Source organism: Amblyomma mixtum, chromosome 1 (assembly GCF_055824585.1).
Source record: "Amblyomma mixtum isolate Tamu chromosome 1, ASM5582458v1, whole genome shotgun sequence".
In the NCBI taxonomy this organism is placed as follows: Eukaryota; Metazoa; Arthropoda; class Arachnida; order Ixodida; family Ixodidae; genus Amblyomma; species Amblyomma mixtum.
The window spans coordinates 8,934,884-8,960,234 of record NC_143012.1 but is presented as its reverse complement, the minus strand read 5'-3'; the positions used below and the strand labels follow the sequence as shown (position 1 = coordinate 8,960,234).

The 25,351-nt window shown below is 46.9% G+C and overlaps 1 protein-coding gene across 1 annotated transcript in view; it reads right to left on the bottom strand.

Moving 5' to 3' along the window:
- Window positions 1-5,989: 5,989 nt before the first annotated feature.
- Window positions 5,990-25,351, bottom strand: part of LOC149365405 (tyrosine-protein kinase transmembrane receptor Ror2-like) — a 473,725-nt gene continuing 454,363 nt past the window's right edge. Inside the window, exons 8-13 of the mRNA XM_089542304.1 lie at window positions 24,289-24,694; window positions 16,956-17,155; window positions 15,484-15,572; window positions 15,029-15,182; window positions 13,044-13,417; window positions 5,990-10,800 (exon numbers count right to left, since the gene is read on the bottom strand). Coding sequence (XP_089398430.1) covers window positions 9,958-10,800; window positions 13,044-13,417; window positions 15,029-15,182; window positions 15,484-15,572; window positions 16,956-17,155; window positions 24,289-24,694 — 2,066 coding nt within the window. The 3' untranslated portion in view covers window positions 5,990-9,957. The remainder of the gene's footprint in view (window positions 10,801-13,043; window positions 13,418-15,028; window positions 15,183-15,483; window positions 15,573-16,955; window positions 17,156-24,288; window positions 24,695-25,351) is intronic.

Below are 25,351 nucleotides of genomic sequence, written 5' to 3'. Positions count from 1 at the left end.
TTCATTTCTTTTTTATTTTTATTAAAATATTTTTTTTTTCATTTCTTTTTTATTTTTATTAAAATCATCATTAGGTAGAAAGTCGAAACTGTCAAACTCTAATGCCTACCTTGAAAAACACAGCGCTCTTTACTTGCTTCGAAGGGAAAAGGCAGTGTAGTCTATTGGCGACGGACGTGATTGCGAAGTGCTTTTCTCGGGCAATGAGCGACTTTTTAGCATGCGGCACACAAGGTGATCTTATTCCAGTAGAGATACCTTCTTTCTTGAACCTCGCAACTGTCCGAGGGCTCACCCCGGTCACCTCGCCCACAGTTTCGAGAACTTCACGCGCAGTCTTCTCCGGGAAGCGCTTCCTTACGCTACAGTAAACGTTGACAATCACCTGCTTGCAGTTTCTCGAAATTTTCGGAGGCTTCAGCTTGGAGAATATGCGAGCAGGAGATGTTTTTAAAGCCGCAGTGGGCGAAGAAAACAAGCGAGTAGGAGATAGCGGTGCCATTTTCGCATACTCGGAAACCGAAAGACGAAAGCAGACGACATCGCCGGCTGGCCTAGCTGCGAAAACCTGATACAGGAGGAGCCGAAAAAAAACCCAGAAAACTAAGGCACTCTGTTTTGAAGAACATTAAAGAAAAAGCAATCTTTTTGCAAAATAAAACACCATTATCATTATACTGCAATATTAACCAACAACAACTTTAATATTGAGTTCATTACTCTTTTCACTTTCGACGCACTACATTACGATGCGGACGAGGAGCGCGAACAGGCGCCGTAGCCTTGGCTGCGTTGACAGCTATGTATGAAACGGAGTATAGAGTAGACCGTGCTGGGAATACCATCCAACGACGAAAAAGCCGCTCCTTAACCACAACCGGCATTGCTACTGCTTGCTTGAAAGCGTCCCTTGCAAATTCCTGTAGCCACAAGGTGGAGGCAGACTTCCTGTGGCAAATGCACAGGCTTAAGGAGGCTCGTTTTCCTGATCGGACCTTGTCTTAGCTCTCTGAAAGGATCCTGTACAAGAAGGGAATGAATGTCTGAGGAGAGTTCGAGAAAACGTATGGTGAGAATACCTTACGTCCACGGTATTTCACTTCGCCTGAAAAAAGTGGGGGCGCGGTAAGGAGTTAACGTTCTTTTCACCCCGAAGAATAAGCTGGGTGGTGTGTGCAGTGCTGGGCGCAATAGGCTTGAGCATGGAGTTGAGAGTGCAAGGAGAGGATGCACGGTGGTCCACAGAAAGAGGCTTACAGACTGGGACACAGGTGTTGTGTATCTAGTTCCGTTTTCATGTGGCAAGAACTACATCTGCCAGACTGGTCGATGTATTAATGAAAGTCTGGCGGAACACCGTAGGTCATTGAAAGGTGCTGTGTCCTCTAACCTTACATTGCCCTGTAGAGGTTGCAGAGATTGTTTTCCTTTGCTGGATAAAACAAGTATCTTGTTTACTCACAGAGATCCGGCATGTCGTGAGCTGGTGGAAGCTTACCTGATCAAAAAAGAAGAAGACGCGGGTGTCGCATCACCTTCGGTTAACGTGCTTGATAAGAAGATAGCGTTTTTACGTAGCTTCTTCAGTACGAATGCACAGTACGGGGTGTTCGTTTGATGCATTACCTTTTGTTTTCTTTTGTGGTCGTCAATTTTTAGGCCATGTTGGTTTGAGTTGATTGTGGCTTCCTATTGCTGGTGTGGAAGTGAGTGTTTACTTTTCTTTCTTTTCTTTGGTATCTGGTTATGTGCACCTATAGAGCTTCTTTTCTGTAATAAAAATTCAGTTGATAGGATGCGCCTGTGTTGTGTCTCCTCGTTCGCTTTGGACCTGGTTTTTCGCGCTGCCAATTGTGAATCCTCACCAACTATCCCAATTTTCTGTTCTTATGAAGAGTATATTGAATTTTGTCTAAAAAAATTACGTTATAAAGTTCATTGCTAGATGGCACAACACTCAACTACTAGGCCAGACTTGCGTGGTAGGTCCGAATGGCTTGCAGTGCCGCAGCGAAACTGAGCTCCATATGTTATGCCAAACCCTTCTAATATATCGCTGCGGGAAATCAGTAAACCAGCTATGCAGCCAAGCCCGGACATATGAATTCGGATATTTCGAATTACTGGATTTATCGAGCACGCTGATTATCCCCATGAAAATCCTGCGTACAAGTATGCGAGAGTGGTGCAGTATACCGGACTGCAGTTTTTCCGGTCGTTCGATATATCGAAGTGGTGCCTCCTACCATTCTTCAATGACTTTTCACGCGCGCAGATGGGTCGGCTGCGCGGCTTTGGGAATCTATTATCATGCATCGCTAGCGCTGTGAAACCGAGTGACGAGGCGAACGTGGGGTGTGCTTGAGAGTGGCCTTACGGGGAGCTTTACGTAAGCTAGGGTCTTGTCCGGCTCAACCTGCTGTGACCCTGACAGATTCGAAATCTGCCCTTCAAAGATTGGATCGCGGCTTTCCTACTGATGCCTTGTCTCTTGGCTCTCTACGCATAGGGCGTAATCTGCACAGCAGAGGTTTCTCCATAAGATTCCAATGGGTGGCCTCACATATAGGTGTCAGGCAACGAGATGACGATAGTCTCGCCTATAAAGCGCTGTCAGGTAACAGTCGAGAAAAGTCTCTTAAAATGCCAAGAGATTCTTCAGAGAAACGGTGCTCAGCCATTTCAGTACCCTGTAGAGTTCATCCTACAAGCCATGTGTGACCAAGGAACTAAAAGATCCCAGGCCACATTACTGCATCTCATTCGTACGGGCTCTGCTTGACCCCTGCGTGGATTCATAAGACGGGCGTGGCATCGTCTCCGCTGTGTTCCACATGTGGTGCGTGCTGTGGTACATAACATTATCTTATGTGATCTCCAGAGTACAACGCGAAAAGATGTATGTTGTTCGCTTTCCTCAAGAATACAGGAGCCCCTTACAGTAGTTCCCTTCAGGACGTTGTCTATCCGCGCGCGGAAAACAGTCGTGTAGAAAGGAGGCTTCGCGCCTCTTTAAAAGTTCCTCTAGGACTCGTATTTGGACTCCAGATGGTGGCAGTAGAAGTTGACTGTTACGGGGTGATGGTGTTTAGACCTATGCAGATCAGTCAGGTCTCAGGCATGTGCCTTATTTATAGACCTTATTCAGCATTGAAGTGTCGCTACGGTGGAGCATTTGCCGGCAGGATCCGCAAGGCTAACCCCATCTGTAACTTGCAACAATCTCAACCTCATGGTCTTCGATCTCCTGTACCCATTTTCCACGCCGCATCTAAAGTCTTGCTGTGAAGCCAACCTAACTAACTTAAGGCCCTGACCTGTCATGCTTCGCTCGCTTCTTTGTTGAAGGCGTTGCGGAAACTAACTATGCGTTAATTTTAGTGAGCGATTATGTATTAGCACTAGAAGTCTTCCGATATACAGTGGCCAGTTCCAAAGACCTACTGTGCGCTGCCACTGCGCCGACGGGCACTTTTTCGCGTTGCTGCAAGAAGCGCGCCACTAGCGCCGATGCAATGCATTCTTGCTTCTAGTCTATAGCGAACAACTTTATATAAGAAACTGTCGGTATATCGAACTGTTCCGTCGCCTCTTCGTGTTCGATATATTGGGGTTCGACTGGATTCACTAAATATCATTTATGTAGGCTACAAGTGTGGACTTTAATATATGACCCTCTGTATGAAAAACCGTTCTTCCTGCGTATAAAAACACACGACTTATTTCTACACATAAAAATGATCTGTGCATGTGCTCCATACTTGCGCCTACATCAAACAGTACACGGGCCTTTAGCATTTCACCTCCATCGAAATGCGGCCGCCGAAGCCGGGATCGAACTTACGGCTTTCGGGTTAGCAGCCGAGCACCATAACCATTGAGCCACTTCAGCGGCATCAGTGGTCACTTTGCGCAATATGTAAATTGGCTTGTAGAAATATTTATCAGATTGTACATTTTGCTCAACTTGATTTTTAGGCATACACATTGTGAATATTTGCTGGATGCAATAACTGACGAGGGCGTGAGTCCACTTGATTTAGTCCAGTTGGTCGGGTGGCCAAAAACACAAGTGGAACCCATTGGAAGATCCAATTGGAAGCAATTGGAATGTGCAATTGGTTCCAGTTGTAATTTCCAACCTTCTTTTTTTTTCTTTTACTAAGGAGTAACCGAAACTACACAGGCTTCTTTTCCTTCTGCGCATGAAGGAAGGAAATCTGAGACCCCATGTAACCCAGATGCAGTGCGAAAAGCGTGCCGGAAGTCATGTGTCATTTCTAAGCCTATGTATAAGGCGCCATTGTTGCTGAGAGCAGCGTGGCGGTCGACGTTGGCGCCGCGGGCAGCTGACAGTCACGGGGGAGGAGGAGGTATGACCTAAGCATATGGCGCGACCGCATCTTCCGCGTTGATTCCGCGCGTGGGGCGGCTTCGTGAAAAGTGACGTCACGGGCTCTCCTTAGTTATTTTCTTCCTCCATGCATCTGCGCAAGGTTTCCCAAGCGGCGCAGAATGGCGCCAGCACCGTGGACGCCAGCAATCTTTTGAGGCGTAGTTTGCTGTGACACAGGATGTCGCCAGGAAATGCTTATGCCGCAGAATGACTCAAATGGCGTAGCAGTTCCACCTCTGTAAGGACAATAAAGCTGAGTGTAAATCAGCCGGAGGAAACAGTAAATCATGAGCCAAATTGAAAACTCTTATCACCTGCTAATACAGCATATATGACCGCATACATTTTGGCTGTTTTGTCGTTACCGTTAGCTATTGCATTAATTTTTCTTTCACGAAACCTCCTGCATCTCTTGCTATTAGCACTTTCACCTTGCTTTCATAAATATGTTTGAGTCCACCATTTCCTCAAGTATGTTACCAGTTCATACTGTTCAGCGAGCAGAAATGATAACTCCCCTTATTGCACTGTCACAGGTGATAATTGGGGAAGTACAGGGTTAAGGCAGTGACCAAAAAAAAAAAAACGCAACCTTTTTGCACTAGTTTAACACCTTTTAATCCCCTTTTTTTATTGCTGTACAGCAAGGAGATTACTACTCTGATTAAAAGTTTTTCTTTCTTATGGAAAATGGCGCAGCCTCCAAGGCCGAGAAATACATGCAGCAACACTTCCAGCTCCAAGCAGACACGCTCTGCTGGAATCGCTGAAATACGTTCAGACAATTAGTGGTGCTTTCCACTGTGTAAGCACCGCATCTATGACCGTTTCTATCTTAAAGCTCAGGCTGAAGGTTAAATACAGGGGCAAAGTTAATTTTGTTCAGTAGATAGAGACTTTGACGAAAATAATCCCAAACAAGCTAGAAATGCGCCATTGGCAAAAAAAGATGCTGCGATTATGCTTTATCATGGATGTGTTTGACAGGAGCAGCGTTCGGATGTGCTGCATCATCCTGGCGTTCATTGTGACCCAAGAACCTCTTTTTATTGCGTAAGCAATACTGCGCCAAGTTTCGAGCCGTCGCGTAGCTCCCGGCGGTGGCCGAGGTCAAACAGATGGAGCGCCGTTGCCATAGCAACCGTTTCAGCCGCGCTCCACCAGGTGGCAGGACCGTCGCTGCGCCGCCGCCGCTGCCGCGCGCTTATTTTTTTTTATAGTCGCGCGCTCTCGACGCATGTGCCAGAATGTGGAGAGAGGTGAGGAAGCGGGAGGGAAACGGGGAATAAATACGCGCGTTCGCCCCGGGCAAAAGAGTTGCTGCTTGCTTACGCAACTTGCCCGGTTTAACCAGAGCTAAACCACAGCTAACTTTTTTTGCTTGTTCTGACCTGCTCATCCTTCTTCTACAGAGTGCCTTACCTGTTTCCACACCCTCCTCCTTTCGCCTTTTCCTCCTCATCATCTGTCAGGTAATGCCAACACAGTTAAAGCTACGGAATGGGTGCTTAGCAGCTGCTCAGTAAAAGAAGCAATCGTGGAAAAATAAGTCTTTCTTGCCAGTCATGGAAGTGAACAAGAAAACACAACGGCTAGAAGTACCATGGTGCTTTTATGTACAAATGCCACAATGTGTCCCCATTTCCAAAAATGTACATCCAGACACACATGCAGTGAGGAGGCAAGAGAAACAACGATGCTGCCACAAGTGGTGCCCGTGACTTTCCCACACATACACATGCAAAAATTGCTTAATCAATGCGCACAGCAGCACCATGCTTCATCTGATATACACAACATCTGCTTGGTGCCCACTGACCTCACCCTGCACACAAACTAGGATAGCACAGTGCACCAAGTGTCTGTGCTAAAAGCAGCCCAACTTGATGAACACCTGACTCAACAATGTCCTGTTGGCAAGTGCATTTAGGCAGAATATTAAAAGAATGTCTGACCAACGTGCACGCTTAGGAGAAGACATCACGTAAGAAATGTTTATACACAGTCTTTTTAATCCCACACATAACTGTTTCATCATCGGCGCAGATTTAATAACGATCAAAGTTTTGACACTTGAATGAGGAAAAGAAGCACATGCCAAGTTTGTGCTATATCTAATTTTAGGCTAGCACAGCAGCAGTTCATGCCAAAGGGAGTAAATTTTGACAGTAAAAAGTAAGAAGTAAAGTGCGTTTTCACAGACAAGTGCCAAAAAACATGAAATAATATCAGCACATTGTCAATACAAAACATCTTTTGTTGCTGCAAGTGCAAGTTCAGATGACTGAAAAATCGACATGTACGCATTACGAACTGTACTAAAAAAGCAGACAAAGGAAATGAAGAACATTGCTGGAACCTGCATCTTCTTTCAATCCATTCCTACAAGTTTTGAGAAATTAATTGCTGGATTTTGAAAATGACACCGGGATGAGTACAAACGAAATTAACTGGTTAGACATGGGAGTTCACACTTCCTTTCAAGAAAACAGGTTTGATCGTTCTTGCCAAACATGATGTCACACAATGCAAATCTGAGCAGCCAGTGCCACAAGACTGAATCATGGAATGACTAGGACAGAAAATAGTGGATACAAAAACCAAGCACCATTTATGAATACTAAGCATTCAAGGATATACACAGAGGAAATGGAAAGGACAGTTCATTACACTTGCAATAGGCTTCAACAGAGGCAACTCTGTACAATATACTCAGACCTGCTGCCTTTCAGCATATCATAACTTTAGTGTAGCAACAAAAACACCACAAACATTTTGCAGTGTTTGCTGCAAGCAGCGTAATCTCATATGTTCACAGGAGAGTGGTTTCTTTGCAAAGCACAATCAGCTGTATCCGTTTCACACCACTTTGACGTCAAGCTTTCATTTCATACACAAGAGCTTCTCAGAAAGCACGTAGGACCAGAGCACAGTGCCGCCATATTTGCTGATGTAACCAGCGCCACCTGCTAGAAGCACTGCAAGCGACAAATTTTTTTGACTTTCATGCTCCATAGTGCAAACCCCAGAATCCACTGAAGCAGACATGACATGATATGACTTAGGTGTAACTGAATCAACGGTTTTAGTTAACTATATCGCATATGATTGCACATGTTGCACACCCGCCACATCTGCTGCCCCACAGTGATTCCTGAAGATGGCGCTCTCTTGCTTTAATTACGGCAGCATCTTATGCTTGCACTATGCTGTGGTCTGGCGCACATGCTAATCAGCTACAAACATCTCAAAGCAACAACCACTCCACACACAAATTCACTGCAAAATTCTCTGCACACAATATTTACACAAGTTTTGAAATGCTCACACATTTGGTTTCAATAAGGCTCAGTTGGCCACTGGCTCAGTCCACAGTAGATACCTCTGAGGAAAAGCCTCGATCCCTCCAGCACTTCTTGTCAACACTTGCAATATGCTTTGTGCACCTGCTAGAAAAGAGTAAGCTATCTTCTCTCTATCATAATTCAAGTGTATTCATAAAAACCATACATCTGCTCAAAGCTAAAATAATAGGATGATAAAAATAAAAGCTTTTGGACAAAAAAGAAACAGTAAAAAACGTAATATGAATAGAGCACTCTGTAACAAGTAATGAAGAACGTTATGCAGATACAGAAAGCTATGTAAAACAAACAAACAAAGGCGGTAGGCAATGGTTAAAATAATCAGTTACAAGCTGCATCATTTCGGAAGCCCACATGACAATCTTGACTGGACACCAGAGTTCAGCATTGATAGATGGGATCAGGCACTTGGTCCCTGCTCTATCTGAGAGTAGCTAGCTCACAAGAGTGTGCAGTGATGTGCTGGAATGTTTCTATACATGTCAGAGTCAGTGACGTCCACATACAACAAAAGACTTTAAACTTTGTCAGCCTGCAATTACAAGGCGAAAGCTTGTCAGCTGAACAGCGATAATTAGTGAAGTGCAAAGAAAGCCCATTCTAGGCATAAAAATTAAAGAAAATGCTACTGAGCTCCAGTCAGGTGTGTGGTTCCAAGGACTATTGTGTTTTCAAAACATGAATACGACTTCCACATTGAGTTAGCACCCAACTACTCTATACGAAAAACGATCGACAGACTTTTTAATGGTGAGCTATGCCATTCAATGCCTGTGAAATGAAATTCAGGGCTGCACCTGCCTTTGAACAAGAAACATCAAGCCCAAGGTGATGAAGAAACACCACCTTCAAATCATAAAGCCAGATTTCCCTGACACCCTGATGCTTTGGACGTCCTATAAACGACTCTGATCGAAGGGATTTTTACTGTGAAACAGAAGTGCACCTAGACAGAATATCTCGTGTAGTGCGAAACCTGCAAAAGCGATAATATCGCCTTTCTCATGCACACGAAAGACTGCCAAAGAGTGGCAGGTCATCTTGCATTCAAAACTAAAACTATTCCTTGCAGGTGTCATGAGAGAATAATAACAGAAACTGCACGCATATTATTTTGTGCATAACAGAGGAAGTTTTTTTCCATGGCATTGGCCTGGTGTTGTGTCTCCTACACTTCAGACAAGATGCACACTCAAAACTCTAAAGTGATAGTTTTTGGGATGCAAGTGTGCAGAACAAACTTTTGTGTCAGTGCCATCATGCAAGTCAGTTGCCTAAAACGAATATGCAAGTATAAGGGGACTTGTAGGATCAGTTCACTAGTAGCAATACCACGCAACTAGGTTATTGTAGACAGTGCTGCAATAAATTTGTTTCCGAGCACATGTATCCTCAAACTTTTGCTGACGACTTTACATGCCTTACTGAAAATGCCTTCTTTCTAAGCATGTGCAAAGCTTACATTATAGCACGTTCAAACCATGAAATTAGCTTGCCCTCAAAGTTGGTAACTGAAAAGCAAATTGTATTGCCCGTATAGATGATACTAGATAATCAATGCTGGAACTGACTGACAAGCAGCCCTGCCGTCACAAATCTGACAGATCACCTCATGGTATACATCCCTGAAATAAATTTTGGCACCAACAATTCAATTCTGCTTAGAATGATATGGGTGCCCAAAGCTTCACAATGTGAAATGTATGGCGCGACTCAAGCTGTACAAGTTTTAGGACTGCAGGAATGATTCTGTTTTCCAGTAGATGAGCAGAAGATGTTGACATAAAAGAACAGTGAGAGTTACTGTTCAGAAAGCTTGATCTGCCACCTTCGACACTCCAAAATCAGAAGCCATGTTCACAAAGTTGGAAAATAACTGGTGACACGTGAAAAACGACAGGTTTCATGCCACTGTTGAGTCTCTTTGGTGCTGACACAGAAGACCATTTTAGCAGAGTTCCAAACTGGCTCTGTAGTCCAAGCACGTGACTTGCAAAAGTCAAAGATCCCCGGTGAAAATCTTTCCGAGCTCAACTGGTTTATGAAACAATTTCCAGCTGGTTCCAGTTGGAACCAACAGGAACCCAGCTGGTTCCAACTGGAACCAGTTGAAAATTGTTCCAAAAACCATTTGGGCTGGGAAAGATTTTCGCCAGAGATGTCGCGACATGTTGAAGTAAAAAAGCATCCCTGTCTTCATACATGGACCATGTTCTCCTTGTCCCTGTGCTTGACTAGCTCATTATGGAGTGTCCCAAGTGCCCTGTGGATCGTCTTGAAGCTTGGCCGGGCTGACGGCTTGCGATTCCAGCAGGCTCTCATTAGCGCATACGCAGGTGCTGGCGCTCCTTCTGGACAGCCGAGGCAGTTCCCTTCTTTGACGAATGCCACCACCTCTTCATGCGTCATGCCATAGTAGGGCTGCAGAGCGAATGAAAAGATCTCCCACAGCACGACACCGAACGCCCACACGTCCGACTCGATGGTGAACTTGTTGTAAAGGATGGCTTCCAGCGGCATCCAGCGTATCGGAATGGCATCGTGCTCGCTGCCACGGTAGTAGTCAGCAGCGTACATCTTCTGCGAGAGGCCAAAGTCGGCGATTTTGACGACCATGTCATCACTGATGAGGCAGTTGCGCGTAGCCAGATCGCGGTGGACGAACTTCCGCTCGGAGAGGTACACCATACCAGCCGCGATCTGGCGTGCGAGCGAGACAAGCTCAACATGGCTGAGCCGGACGTCGCTAAACATGTCGCCACAGCCGCCCGATGGGTTGCGGACGATGTAGTTGGAGGGTGAGCAGGAGCGCAGGTATTCGTTGAGGTCTCCCTTGCCCATATACTCGAAGAGCAGGCACATGGGGCTCCCGACAGCGCAGACGCCCAGAAGCTTGACAATGTTGGGGTGGTCAAACTCTGCCATGAGACAGGCCTCGCGCTCAAAGTCGCTCTGGAGGTCCTCAGATGCTTCCTCCTTCAGCATCTTGACCGCCACCGTGGTGAACTCGTCACCCTTAATGAGGCCAGGAGCCTTGGCCTGCAGGAGGCAAACGATAATCAGATGGTCCCGTTTAAGCTCATAAGAATGTATTCACCAGTAGACATGTTTTGCTAAGGTATAGACACTGTTCACATGCTGGACACTGAACATGTTTAGTGCCCAGGTGCTGTTCCCTGTAGGCCATAGATATGCACGGAAGATTGCGAAATATAACAGCAAGTGTTTGCATCTTTTATTCATCTGGTGACCTCAACTTATATTGCAGCAACAGTGCCCATCCTATGCTGTGTGTTCTCTTTCGTGCCGTTGTTCCTTCACCATGGGTTAATCTGTTGATGCTCACGGTCGAGCCTTGTTTAGAGCCTAATGCCATTTATATGTGGACTGTGTGTGTAGACCGTTCTATAGACTATGTAGACTTCTATGTGGACCATTTATGCTGTTCACGAAAGCATTAATACTTCACCAATAATTGATCTTATCACTGCTAATGTAACACCAGATCCAGTCGGCATATCACTAGCATACAAATCAATTTGCAATCATAAAGGCTGCACCTTCCTCAAATTATGCAAAAATCTGGGAAGCAGCTATACTGTATCAAGGTAGCTGAAGGGTTTAACTACAGTGCAGTGCCCCCATAAACTAGGAAAACTAATGCACAACTGGACCAAGATGCCATGAAAGATGCTGCATATGATCGCAGGATGACAGTACCTACAGCTGAGCCCACTTATAATGAACCTGACGGTCACACCGATTACGTTAGTTGTGTCTGAAGTTCGTAGCAACTGGAATTTTTCTATATGTGTCAAAAACTCAAGATTAGTGCCAAGAACTCAAAGTGAAACAAAGGCGGTGTTTATGCACACGTCTGATACAAAGCAGATATGCAGAGGGTGAACACAGCACTTTGAAATTCCATCATACACACTGTTACGAAGCTATTCGAGTGCTCCAGCGGGTTCATGTGCTTTTTGCCGAGATCTTGTTGCCAATGAACTGCTTCTGGAACACGAAACTATCGAATCGGAGTTGAAGAGTTCATGGCAAATGGTAGTATATTGGTCGACTCAACGTCGCCTTCACTATAGATTTTAATTAAGAAATGAATGCCATCCAAGTTCTTATGAAGTATGAAGATATTGTGACACCTACTCGGTTTATTCATCAATGCGTGACTGTAGGCGAGCTGCAGCTTGGCTTTTAATAAAAGCCCACGTATGGTCAACAGCCGGATCACTGACCTTAACCTATGGGAGCAAGAAGAGGCTGAACAGTGCTGAATTCTACTGAACTCCTGTGCTGGAGACAGATCAAGCCAAATCCATGCAGAAGGCCGCTGCTTGAGTCATGGCACATTCAGCAGACGTGGGGAACAGTTAATTGCTCCATTTGAACCCTTCCTTCTTCCTACACTAAAGGATTCAGGTCAGTGAGCCAGCGGTGGACCGTACGTGTACTTTGCAGGCCAAGCTGCAAGCCCAGCTGACCAAGCTGCAACTTGCCTGCAATCACACCTTACTGAAACCTAGCAGACTTCGAAACACCGTGTTATCTTATAAGAACTTCGTTGGAGTGCATTCCTCAATTAAATTTGCATTTCCAATCAGACAGACCTCTGTAGAATGTTTTCTTTTCACTATAAATTGCTGGCAGTCGAGGAGTGGTCAAACTTTGCATACAATGGCTGCATCAGATCATGGCTATGCGATGTTGGCGTCATCATGCGCACCAGCGAAGTTAACCCATGTGACTTAAGGTACTGCCAGCTAAGCATGACGTGCTTTATTCGCAGCAACGCCGTCTTTATTGTTTTTCGCAGTTAAAGTAGAATTATGCATGCAGTTCATCATCATTCTACGCGGTACTGCAGTCCTTAGACTCGTGCAATGAAACAGCTCCGAAAGCCTTCGATCTTCGAAAAAGTTGTAAGGGAGCAGTGCACATGCTGCTAGAACGTATAACCTGTACTATCTGTTGTCTGCGGATTGTATGCACACAGTAGCAGCGCAGTCACACGGCCTGGGAGATGTCTCGGCCTGCTCGTTTATGGCAAGCACGAGGTTTTCGGATGTAGGACGAGTTTACCGTGTCTCATCATTCACTTGGACTGAGTGGTATGGTAACGGTTGTTAATTTTATCCAAGGCTCTAAAAAATGCTTTGACGGCAGCACAACTCGAGTTCTTAATAAGCGAGCATTCGTTATGACTGCAGCCGTTATAAGTGGGCTTGAACTCGACTGCAAACAGGTCAGTGGCTTGAGCGGAGAAGTACCTGGAAGACGCGTCCAAAGGCCCCCTGGCCGATGTCTCTCAGGTAGATGATGTCGTTTCGCGGGTACTCGAGCTTCTCCAGGCGCGGGTGGAGCCGGGCAGCCGTGTGATGGTAGGAGGCATTCGAGGGCAGCTTGTCCAGGTCGATCTCCACGTCGGCCGTCGGCGTCGCGTTGTAGCCGCCGCCCCGGGAGCGGCCTCTTCCATAGCGACGCAGCCGGCGGCAGCCCAGCGCCAGCGACAGCAGCAACACGAGTGCTGCCAAGCTCACGGCGGACACGAGGAGAACTAGGGCTGGTGCGAATGACGGCTCGCCCGGAGGTTCGAACAAGTCCAGGATGTCGCGGCCTGACACATCGCCCAAGGTTGTGTTCTCTGCAAGGAAGGAGGGGAAAGACAGTGTGAAGGAAGGAAAGGCAGAGAGGTCAATCAGGAAATGTCTGATGATAATGTTGTTGTGGCCATGCCTCTGGAACAAGTGAGCGTTAATTTCAAAGATGCTCAGGCCATGTGCTCCGAAAAAAAGGGGAGGGGGAAAATATAAGAGCATAAAAAAAAGGAAGAAGCGAAGTGCTACTCAGTGTGACATCCAATGGTCACAACACAATAACCACTCATTCAACCTAAGCCACTAGCATAGGCTGCTGCACATTCTATTGTACAATTTTTTGACTAAGATTTCCTGTTTGCATCTCCTATACATCTCCAGCATAGATTTCATTTCCACTGACTGCTTCAACATCTCTCTTTCTTGCGGACCTGGTTGTCGACCGCCTACACTATTGGCAGCAAAAGTTTTCGCAGCATGGCAGGTGAAGAGAGACTGAGTTTTCTAGCTACCGCAGCGCATATTCCCGAGTCCAAGTCTGATTTTGTGCCTGCAATCACTGCAGTGGCCCTGTAAACAGCAGGCTGTACTGCTAAGACATGAGAAAATTTTAACTTCCCAGCAGTTACCGTTTAAGCACTCTAGCACACATTACCATAAAAGCCTATATTTAAAACAATTTATTTTAAATTACAAGCAATAAAGAATTAACTTACCAAAGAACGACTTATATTCATCCTCTCTGACATGGGTACATCCCCATTAATTTGCCATGGAAGAGGAGGTAAAGGGAAAGGGGTGGTAAGCGTAGCACTTTAGACCTGAATCAGGAAGTCAAGGAAGATTGGTTTGGTTCGTGAGAATTTAACGTCCCAAAGCGACTCAGGCGGAGGGACACCGTAGTGAACGGCTCCGGAAATTTCGATCACCTGGGGTTCTTTAACGTGCAATGACATCGCACTGTACATGGGCTCTAGAATTACGCTTCCATCGAAATTCGACCGCTGCGGCCAGGTTCGATTCCGGCCGCGGCGGTCGAATTTCGATGAAGGCGAAAAAGATGAAGGGGTGAAATTAAAGGCGAAATGAGAAAAAGGCATTTTATATATATTCCATGGTGTGTGCGTGGGTTGGTCCGACCCGCTCCTGCCCTGAATGGTTTACACCTTGGTCATTGCGGAATTACACATTGCGGAGTGGGACACGAGAATTTGGACTAACTGTACACGGTCCTAAATTTCGCTCACCAAACACCACCGCAAATGCTCAAGAAATGACATTTTTGCTTTATTTTGTTCTCCGTGCACCGCGTCCCCTAGCGCGCACCCGCGTGCCGCTCCGAAAGCAGCGGTGTCTTGCAGAAAAGCACGCTTGCCAGGTGGCAAGCGTGCTTCACAGGTGGCAGCAATAACAAGGCTGTTATGCTTTTTCTTTGATTACATTAATTACGTTTGACTGTTTTTTTTACATTCTTACGTTTAATGCTGTTAGGTTTTGTACAAGGCAGTTAAATGGCCACAGGTATCTGTGTTATGCCTGAATCACATTAAAACTATCAGTTCAAATAAATAAATTGATTTGAGAAACATTTCGACAACTGTCACTCTCGCACATATTACAAGATAGCGAAGTGCGTCATAATAATTTTTCCGGCTTACCACACTGTGGTATAGAACAGTGCTCCCAGCGCTTCCTGGGGTCTGTTGTGTAGCACCAAGGCATTGGCTCTTCCCCACCAGCATTTCGGCAGTAGTTTTCAGAATTCAGCACTTCAGGAAACACCATTGGAGGTCTGTTGTGATGGTGGGGCTCCTGCAAGTAAGAGCATCATGAAGCTAGTACACCTCTCTCGAGGACATTCTTTCAGATCCTTTTTTCCATAAAATAATTTCTTCGGTATGGCCTTCCTTTCTCGTCATTCACATCACACTATTAGACCTTCTATAGTTTGTACATGAAAAGGCTGACATCAATGATACAAACTTTTTAAGGGCTAAGCAAGCGTATCCTGTGTTAAGCAAAACTAATTATAGATCCACACAAAGCTTCAAGCACAAATTACCCAGTAAGAAAAGAGAAAATGCTGGCTAACATATATTTGAAGTGAACTTGCCTGCACACTCCATCGCTGGCACGGGATGCCTGACTTGGTCACATTGACAGTCCCTTGATAGAAGCGACCGCGGCCCTTAATGCAGTTCACTGGTTTCCAAGAAGCATAATAGAAGGAAGAAATGAACAAATGAAGTACTCAGCAGAGCACAAAGAGCATCTATAATGATTTTCAATGCTCGCACAGTAGAATCTTTCTACAGTAACGAAGCTCGGACCAGCAAAAATCATTAATATATCAGGGTCATTGCTGTATCAGTTGTTGGTCATGGCATGGCTCTGGCTGTGCTCTCTGGCTGCTTACTAAGCACCAAGCATTGGTTTATAAGAGAAGCACTTAGAAATACCTTGCATCCTGCTCTGGTTGTCAATTTATGCGATAGTTATTCATTTTGAGATCACATGCCATCATGTTTGGAAGTGTGTATTCGTGCACTTGCACGAATACAAGGCAGCTACGAATATAACTCCAGCTTGACTCCATGTGAAAACGAAAGCTTTGCATGGTCAAGGCGTCGTCGTCCGTGGCCTCAGCGTCACTTAAGAGGTAGTACTCAAGAAACGCGCGCGACACAGTGAAGCGCGGCAAAACCGCCTACGCAGTGCCGCCGCGCCTCTGCTTCTTGCCGCCGCTTCCCCGTGCTACGCACGCACGCCTTTTTCTTCCCTTTTCTAGTCCTCACTGCACTTTTACTGGCTTTGCTTTCTTAGCGACGCGCGCCGCTTTCTTTCTACGTTCACAGCCAGATTTATTTTTTCCAAGCGCGCCGCACGCTTTGCCTTAAGGTCTTCAAAAAGTTGGCTTCTCCTCGCGGCTTTCGACAGTAGTGGTGAAGCTACCTCAAAAAGTGCCGTTTTAGTGTATTCGGTATCTATAGGCCTCGCGATCCTACCCTTCGCGCGTGCCGCGATGTCATCATTCCGCGGGAAGTACATCGCTACGGCCAGACGCTCTTTACTGCAGCCGTTTCTTCGAAAAAAAAACCCCATTACTATAACCGAAAAAAAAAAAAAATGTCAGTCATCTATGGAAGGTGAAATGGGACCGCAACTTCACTTTACTATATCCAAGTTTTTACTATAACTGAGCTTACTATAGCGGGGTTCTACTGTATACTAAGGCCTGCTACGCGCTTGACAACCTTAAATGGCCAGAATTTTGAATAGCGCCTGCAGCTAATGCTTTCGCCGCATCGGCAATATAGAAAGCTCTCTTTGCCAAACACATATGTGCGTAAGCGAGACAACGTAGCCATAAAATAGTCCCTTCATACAACGCCATGATTATTCTTCCAGAAAATGATGCTGGCTTGCTAAATGATGCCCCTAGTAATTCATGGCTGGCTTGAGGAAAAAAAGAATTTTTTTCTTGGCTAATTCACAGGTATCATGCTGGTGGAATGAGTTTGAAATAGTAGAATACGACAGCTCACATTTGTCATGAAACATCTAAAGAGAGAAATATGCCCTTACCAGTGACCTCATCTTCCTTGAAGTCTGTCAAGTGGGCGTGTGAGCACTCTCCAGTGTTGTTCTTATAACTAGGCAGCTGTTCACAATCAGGCAACCGAAAGTGGCCACGGGACTTGAAGAAAATGCCACGCTGCTTGTTGTCCTCTATCATGGCCCACTCATTGTAGCAGAAGAGCTCGCGAACTGCGATGCAGTCTTCCCTGCACATTGAGGAAGCAGTGCACAATCAGAAAAATAAGAAAAAGAATTGGTTGGCCTGGAAATGTTATTCGTGATTGCCATTTGGCAGCAGTTGTCAGTAGGATCAAAGGAGACAATGGAAGCAATCAACCTGAGCCTTTCTGCATGATTCGGTAATTGTATGGCTTGAACAACTTAGGTGGCAATGGGTCAACATTTTCACCTGAAGCCACAAAAATGGCTTGCATTATGAAAGAGGGCAGAATAGTTTGGGTCACATGTGTATACGGCAATGATTGTTTTATTGCAGCGAGGCTGAATGGCGGTCTAATTGGTGTAGCATGCTCAGAAGGGTGACAGCCAGACAGAAAAGGCGCTACACAAGAGGGAGAAGAGCACAGGACAACCCAGACAACACCAAACGTCCTGAGGACGTCCTCAAATGGTCAAAACGTCCTCATCCCGAACAGGACATTCTGAGCACTTTTTGAGGGCATCACGGCAAAATGTCCTCATCAGGATGTCCTCAGTTTGTACTTCGCGGAACGACTCAAGGACGAAAATTTCTCAAATGTCCTACAAACGTCCTATCTCAGGACAACATTGTGGCATTGAACTGAGATGAAACCAGCTTTATCTCTCGCACTCGGCTTTCATTTCGTAAAAACTTCAGGTTTATTAAAAGATACTTGTGTACAATAGAGATGTAATGTAGGAAACCATTCTGACTGAAAATATTGTGTGCCTTCAGGAGATATCTCAAGTTATTTTAGTTTGCAAATCTGGTCACATGTACTGCATGCTTCTGATGGGGTTGGAGTGTGCAAATTTTTGGGAAATTTGTTGGATTGGCTATGCCGCTGAGGCGACAGAGTTCAACTCCTGTGAGAGTTATATAGTCATTGCTGTAGGAAAATATTGCATGTAGAATAACCTGTAACTGCCAACAAATATGGTGAATGAACCAGTTACTTGTTGAGTATGCGAAACTTTTGCAAAATTTGTTTGCCAAAATACTACACAAAAGAAGCACGAAGAAAGCAGTTTCACAACCCCTGTGCACACTGCCTACAATAATTAAGAAAACAATGACACATTCCCTGGGGCTACATTGTCTGACGTCCTGAAAACAGACTGAGAAAGTCCTCCAGAGGAAATCTGAGGATGTCCTGAGGACATACTGAGGCCGGACAACAGGACTAAATGAGGACCTTTTGAGGATTAGAAGAGGACGTCCTCAGGACAACACAATGTCCTCAAAAATTAATCGTCAGGACGTCCCGAGGATGTACTTGTGTTGTCTGGGAATGGCTAGACAACCGCTGTTCAGTCTATTTCTCTGTGTTGTAGGGTGCGCTTTTCGACCAACTGTCACTTTTATGTTTGCTTTTATTGGTCAAAAAGCAGTCCCGTGATCCTGCAGCGATGTCTTCATGAAGCTCTCTTTTACCTACTGCTCCTACAGCACTGTAAGCACTGGACAATCTGCATGATACAGCTATTGCAGAACAAGCACACTAAGACTTTGGTGGCGCTTTGAGACACTATGTGGTCAAATGTCGTAAGTGCGGGAAGACCAGTGCGGGAAGACCAGGCCACAAAATAAGGTGATGGGAAGAGGACTTTTTTTGTGTCCCTTTTCTGTGTCTTGGTGCTTCCATACTGAGCTGTAACCCCTATTGTGCTTCAGCACTAACATTCAAACGAACAGCCTTCCATAGTGAAACGTTTCTTATTATGATTCCCAAAATGCCATGTTTTCTGCATGGCTCCCCTGGAAACTATATGGCACATACAGAGAGTGTAAGGACTGTCCAGACAGCACATATGAAAAAGTTAAATTTGGTAATGACCCATGTGATGCGATGCACATTCTATGAATATCACGTAGAAACTATGAGGAGAGGAAAATCCGGACGCCCTTCAAGCTTCTCCGCAGCGCAAAACGCCAAGTGGGGGGCGCATGATGACGTCATCGAAGGTATCCGTACATTTCCAACGCACAAACGCCTGCTTTAAGAAAAAAACCAACGCCAACGAAGGCGAACCCTGCCGAGAGTTGTTTGGCAGCGTCTAACGCGCCAGGGCAGGGTGTGGTTGACGACAGCGGTAATTTGAAATCGTACCTTCCATGACGTCACGCTGAGTTTCCCTGCACTCCTCCGGTGCATAGAGGAGAAGCGCAAAATTCAATCGTTGATTACGTCACTGTTTTTAACGCTGTGTAAAAACACTTGGCATGCTTTACCTGTGGCCTATATAGATTAGAATCCTTGAATATCGCGAAGTTCTCAAAAAAATTGGCGGGGGCTTAGCCAAGGTTAAGCCTGGATATCTCGAAGAGAAAAGCTGTGGTAATGCTTATGGTTTAGCACTTCTGTATCGGTAGTATCTTCTCTTCTCTCTCTTCTCTGTCCATGTTGAATGCGCACGCCTATTCTCTGGCAAACAGTTATATAGCCGGCCTCCGCAATAACCGGCCTCCGCAATAAACACGCGCTTGCGGCGAACGTCAAACGATGACGCATAGCGCGCGGCACCGTGCGCCTGTTTTATGGGCAAGCGCGCCTTGTATGCCCCTCCTTTCAAATGCGCTTTGCGCACGGCTGCGGCGAAAGGTCAAACGGTGGCGAGGAGGAGAATCGGCGGCGCACATGCGCAGTAGCCTGCGCTGTGCGTGACGTCTCTCGTGCTCTGACATACGCTGGCTCACGCGAAGCGCGGTGTTGACTAGCGTAGTGAAGGTTTTTGTAACGAGTTAGTGGACCGAGCAATGCCGAGAGGCGGACCGGCTCGGCGGTCGCCGTCAACGGCTAGGCTCGAAGAAACGGACGATGATGCACGCGCTCCACTGCGCAACGAACAACTGCTCCTAGAGCTGTGTCCTTTTTATTCCTTGCTGCCTCGCAAGTTCTAAACCGTCGGCACCGGGTGGCGCCACAACACAAAACATGAAAACGAAACTGTAACAGTCCTCCCCCATTAGTTTGTTCAAGAAGAGAAGAACATTATGGAGAGTAGCGCTGCACTGGCTTGCGGCTTCTCGTGCTTCTTCGCAACTGAGGCGTGCTGCACGCTGACTTGGGAGAGTTCTTAGCAGTCTCTTCTGTACCACCAGTCACGTTCACAGTTGTCTCTTCTGTGCCACTAGTACCACTCACGGTGAGGTCAGAGTCCACAGAAACAGCCAAGCTGGTGTCACACTCTGTTGATGGGTGGCTGGAAACGCCCTGTGTTCCAGTAGGTTCAGGCCTCCATAGTTCAGGGGTAGGCTCAACGATTTCTTCGACTTGAGGACGTAGGTGGTCGCCGTGCCTATGCCAGAGAGTACCGTCACTGAGACAGACTGTAGCTGCTGACTGACCTGTAGTGCTTGTGACACGTGCGGGTACCCACGGTGGTCCTCGACGAAAGTTCTTTGCGAGTACGTTGTCTCCCACATTCGGCAATGGAGAAGAACGACACCCTTTATCGGCCTGTAGTTTCTGCTTCAACTGTCTCAGCAGCACTGAAGTGTGTAGATTTGGGCGAAGAACATCCAAAGGTGTCTTGAACATCCTTCCCATGAGCATTTCACACGGTGCTCTGCCTGTGACTTCATGTGGTGTGGTTCTGTAATGAAATAAGAACCGCGAAATCTGGGTTTGGAAAGATCCAGATCCACTCTTCTTGATCTTGTTCTTGACAGTCTGTACGACGCGCTCTGCCGCACCATTCGAAGCTGGATGGTAGGGAGGCACAAGCATGCGACGTATTCCATTACGTGCCAAGAATTCCAAGTACTGTTCACTTGCAAAGGCAGGCCCGTTGTCGGAAACTATGAGAAACTATGTCGGAAACAGCAAGCAACCTTCGTGGAGGCTGAGTTCGCTGCTCCTTGCTGTGAATGGATTTCCTTCTGGTCCTGCTGGAAGTTTTTCCCCTCGCAGGACAGCAAGAGCTACGTGGCTCAGGAATGGGTCCTTTTTTGTAGCTTGTGCCACAATGGCAGGTGACAACAGTCCTGGGTATGCTTGTTCAAGCATGAACATTTCAGCAGGTGCAGGTAGATCCACGTTGTTTGCAGGCAACGGCAACCTACTGAGAGCATCCGCATGACCTAAGTCCAGACCAGGCTTGTACACAAGCTTGTACTTGTATGCAGAAAGTTTCAATGCCCATCTGACTAGTCGTGGTGATGCTTGCACTGGAATGGGTTTGTCATCGTTCAGTAATCCTAGTAGAGGCTTGTGATCCGTATAAGCAGTAAAAGGATTGCCCCACAAGTACTGGTGGAACTTTTCCACACCAAATACAAAGGCTAATGCCTCTTTGTCGAGTTGGCTGTAGTTTTGCTCTGCACGAGACAAACATCTGGAGGCAAAAGCAATGGGCAGTTCTCGACCATCAGATTCTCTGTGTGCCAAAACTGCGCCGATCCCATACGGTGAGGCATCGCAGCTGAGACACAGTGGCTTCCCTGGGTCGAAATGTACTAGGACTGGGGCGGATGTTATTAACTGCTTCACTACATTGAATGCATTTTCTTGCTCTTTTCCCCACACCCATTTCTTCTCGTTCATGAGAAGTAAATGCAAAGGGCGGAGGCGTCCGGAAAGGTTTGGTAGAAAACGCCTGTAGAAGTTCACAAGTCCCAAAAAACTTTGAAGCTCCTTGACGCCCCGGGGTGCAGGTGCATGAAGGATGGCAGATACCTTGCTCAAACTTGGAGACAGGCCTTGTTTGCTTATGATGTGCCCGAGGTATTCAACTTGTCGGACGAAAAAATGACACTTGTCGAACTTCAACTTAAGTCCAACATCACGAAGTCTAGATAGGACAGCACTGAGGTTGCGAAGATGCTCCGAGTCATTCGAGCCAGTGACAAGGATGTCATCGAAATATACTGCAACATGTGGCAGCCCTCGGAAAAGGTTCTCCATCTCCCTTTGGAACAAGGCTGGTGCTGATGACACGCCAAAAGGAAGACGTGTATACTGGAATAATCCCATGTGTGTGGAGATTGTGACATACTTTCTAGATTCTTTGTCAAGAACTATTTGCTGGTAGGCGTCCCTCAAATCCAGCTTCGTGAACTTCTCACCTCCTGACAGCATGGCCCACAGGTCCTCAATTCTTGGAATTGGATACTTTTCCATCACAGCTACTGGATTAATGGTAATCTTGAAATCTCCGCAAATCCTGACACGTCCATCCTTCTTGGCCACTGGAACAATTGGTGCAGCCCAAGCTGAAGAAGTGACTGGCTCCAGGATGCCTTCCCTCTGTAGGCGCTGAAGCTCTTGTGACACCCCATCCTTCAGGGCAAAGGGCAGTGGCCGTGGCTTGAAAAACTTTGGTACAGCATCTTGTGGAACATGGATTGTGGCTTCTGGACCCTTGAAAGTTCCCAGGCTCTGTTCAAACACCTCAGGAAACGCTTGAAGAAGGTCCTCAACATCAGAAACAGCATGAACGTCTGCTTCCACGCGAGCAATCTCAATGCCCAGTGCTCGAATCCAGTTCCGGCCCAGAAGTGTAGGTGAACGTTCCCCAGTCAGGAATAAAGGTAGCACTGCTTTTCTGTCACGAAACTGCACTGTGACATCCGCTCTACCTTGAACTTGTGTGAGCTCACCCGAGTAGCTTCGCAGGAGTACATCAGACGGCATGACAGGTACTGACGGTAGCAGCTCCTGAAGACGATTTTTTTCCATGACAGAAACGCTCGCACCGGTGTCCAGCTCCATACAGAGCGGTTTACCGCAGACGCTGACTGTTACGGTGAAGGGTGGTGACGGCGCGACGGTGTCGACTGGCCACATGTCAAACACGTCGGCAGAAACGTCGTTGTCAACAGTGTTGACTGGATGAGTTCCACACGAAGTTTTGCGAGCCGGAGGCGCGGACGCATTTGCATTTGGCTTTGTGAATTTTCCCTTCCGTGACAAAGCGTGCTTTTTCTTCGAGTTGCACACTCGAGCAATGTGTCCCTGCTTCCTGCAGTAATTGCACGAACTACTGATGTGCTTGCACACGGACGCGAGGTGTTCATCCCCACAGCGGTAGCATGTGACACGCCCCTTTGATGCCGCGACTTGATAAGTGGAAAGCGCGCTTCGGCTTGAGCTCGCTATCTCGCCGGCATCTTTCTTCGCAGCTTCCATGGCAAGTGCAGTTTGTACAGCGTCTTCATACGTAAGGTCTGCTTTCTCGAGCAGCCTCGTCTGCACGGTTGTGTCGTTGATGCCGCACACGATGCGGTCCCTCAACATGTTGCTAAGCTCAGTTCCGAAGTTGCAATGTTCAGAGAGGCTTTTGAGCGACGCCACAAAGTTACTGACTGACTCGCCCTCCACGCGAACACGCGTGTTGAACCTGAAACGCTGCGCGACAGCAGATGGCTTGGGGCAGTAATGGTCACCAAGAACAGAAAGAATTTCTTGCAAGGTTTTGTCTTGCGGTTGGGCGGGCTTCACGAGATCCCGCAAGAGAGCATACGTTTTCTGTCCACAACAACTAAAGAAGACTGACTTCTGTTTTGCTTCTGCAATGTCATTCGCGATGAAAAAAGCTTTAAGGCGATCAACGTAGCAAGGCCACGCATCTCCCCCTCCTCCGTCGAACGCTTCGAGGTTGCCGAACATTGGCATGACGGAAATCTTGCGCGTTGAACTCGTCAGAACAACGAAGAACTCACGTGCGCAGAAGGGGCGTAGGAAAGACGAACTTGAACTTGAATTTTTTTCCTCGTCGCCACTTGTAACGAGTTGGTGGACCGAGCAATGCCGAGAGGCGGACCGGCTCGGCGGTCGCCGTCAACGGCTAGGCTCGAAGAAACGGACGATGATGCACGCGCTCCACTGCGCAACGAACAACTGCTCCTAGAGCTGTGTCCTTTTTATTCCTTGCTGCCTCGCAAGTTCTAAACCGTCGGCACCGGGTGGCGCCACAACACAAAACATGAAAACGAAACTGTAACAGTTTTCGCTTCAAAAGTGCCGCAGTTGCCCTTTAAGTACAATCCTGTATTTTTTATTATTTTATATGGACTCCGTATTCCCATAACTTTATATGAGCTACTCACATGAAACCTTATATTAGGGTTGCAAGTGACGCAAGAACAGCGCCACCAAAACCAGTGGGGGACGAGTGGAGGGAGAAACCCACTCACCGGCAGAGCGGCTTGGCTATGGCGAGCCGGGCGCGCCACTCGCACTGCGGGAAGGCGTAGTGGCAGATCATCACCTCGGCGGCCGACCGGCACGGCTCGAGCAGCGACGAGATGAACTCCTCCCACAGCTGCTGGGTGAGCTGCTCGTTGAGCACCACAGGCGACGCGTCCTGGCTGATGTTGTAGTAGACCAGGCCGCTGGGGCCCAAGAAGCGCCGGCACACCGAGCCCGTGTACGGAGAGCAGAAGCCCTGCGGAACGTCCTCGTGGCCCGGCCCAGACGTCCCTCCCGAAGCGTCCTCGTCATCGTCGCCCGACGAAGGCCGCGACTGCTCGGCCTGCACCATCGCCGAGGAGGCGGATGGGTCGCTGGTCGACTCGACGCCTTCCTCGGTAGCGCTGGACGCTGCGAGAAAGAACGAATGTCTTTAATTTTGAATGGACACAAATAACGGCTGCTGAGCCTTCCTAGACAAAACTACGATTACGATGCACATAGCAGGTCACATGAGAAAATTACAACGGGCGGTAGCTATTGCTGGGTCCTTAATAATTATATCAATAGGACATACGCTACAAGTCCAAACACCCCTCTGCGCGAATTTTAACGCACTCCTTACCTACTTTGGAATGGCAAACGGATATCTGAAGCACGAATTCCTACACGCTAGAGATTTTTACTTCCGGACATAGAAGAAAGACTCGTTAAAGAAGTATACGCAAGGCAAAAAGTAACCAGGAAAATATTTGCATCGCCACATGCAAGAAAGCTATTGATGCTATGACAAAACTGGGCGTCCAGTGGATGTCCTGAGGATGGCCTCTGAATTCTTGGGGATACTTTCAAGAGTGTAACAAAGGAAATAATAAAGGCAGAGCTAGAATATTTTTCAGATGAAAGATCTACTCTACAACCACGCAAGTAGCCAGGATGTATATTTAAAGGGCACCTGCCTAGGGTTCGGACATTTTTGAAAAAGAAGCTCACTGCATAGATGAGGCATCTAGGATAACCTCTGCAAAATACTACAGCCATGCGCACCCCGAAAAGCTGCAAAAATTC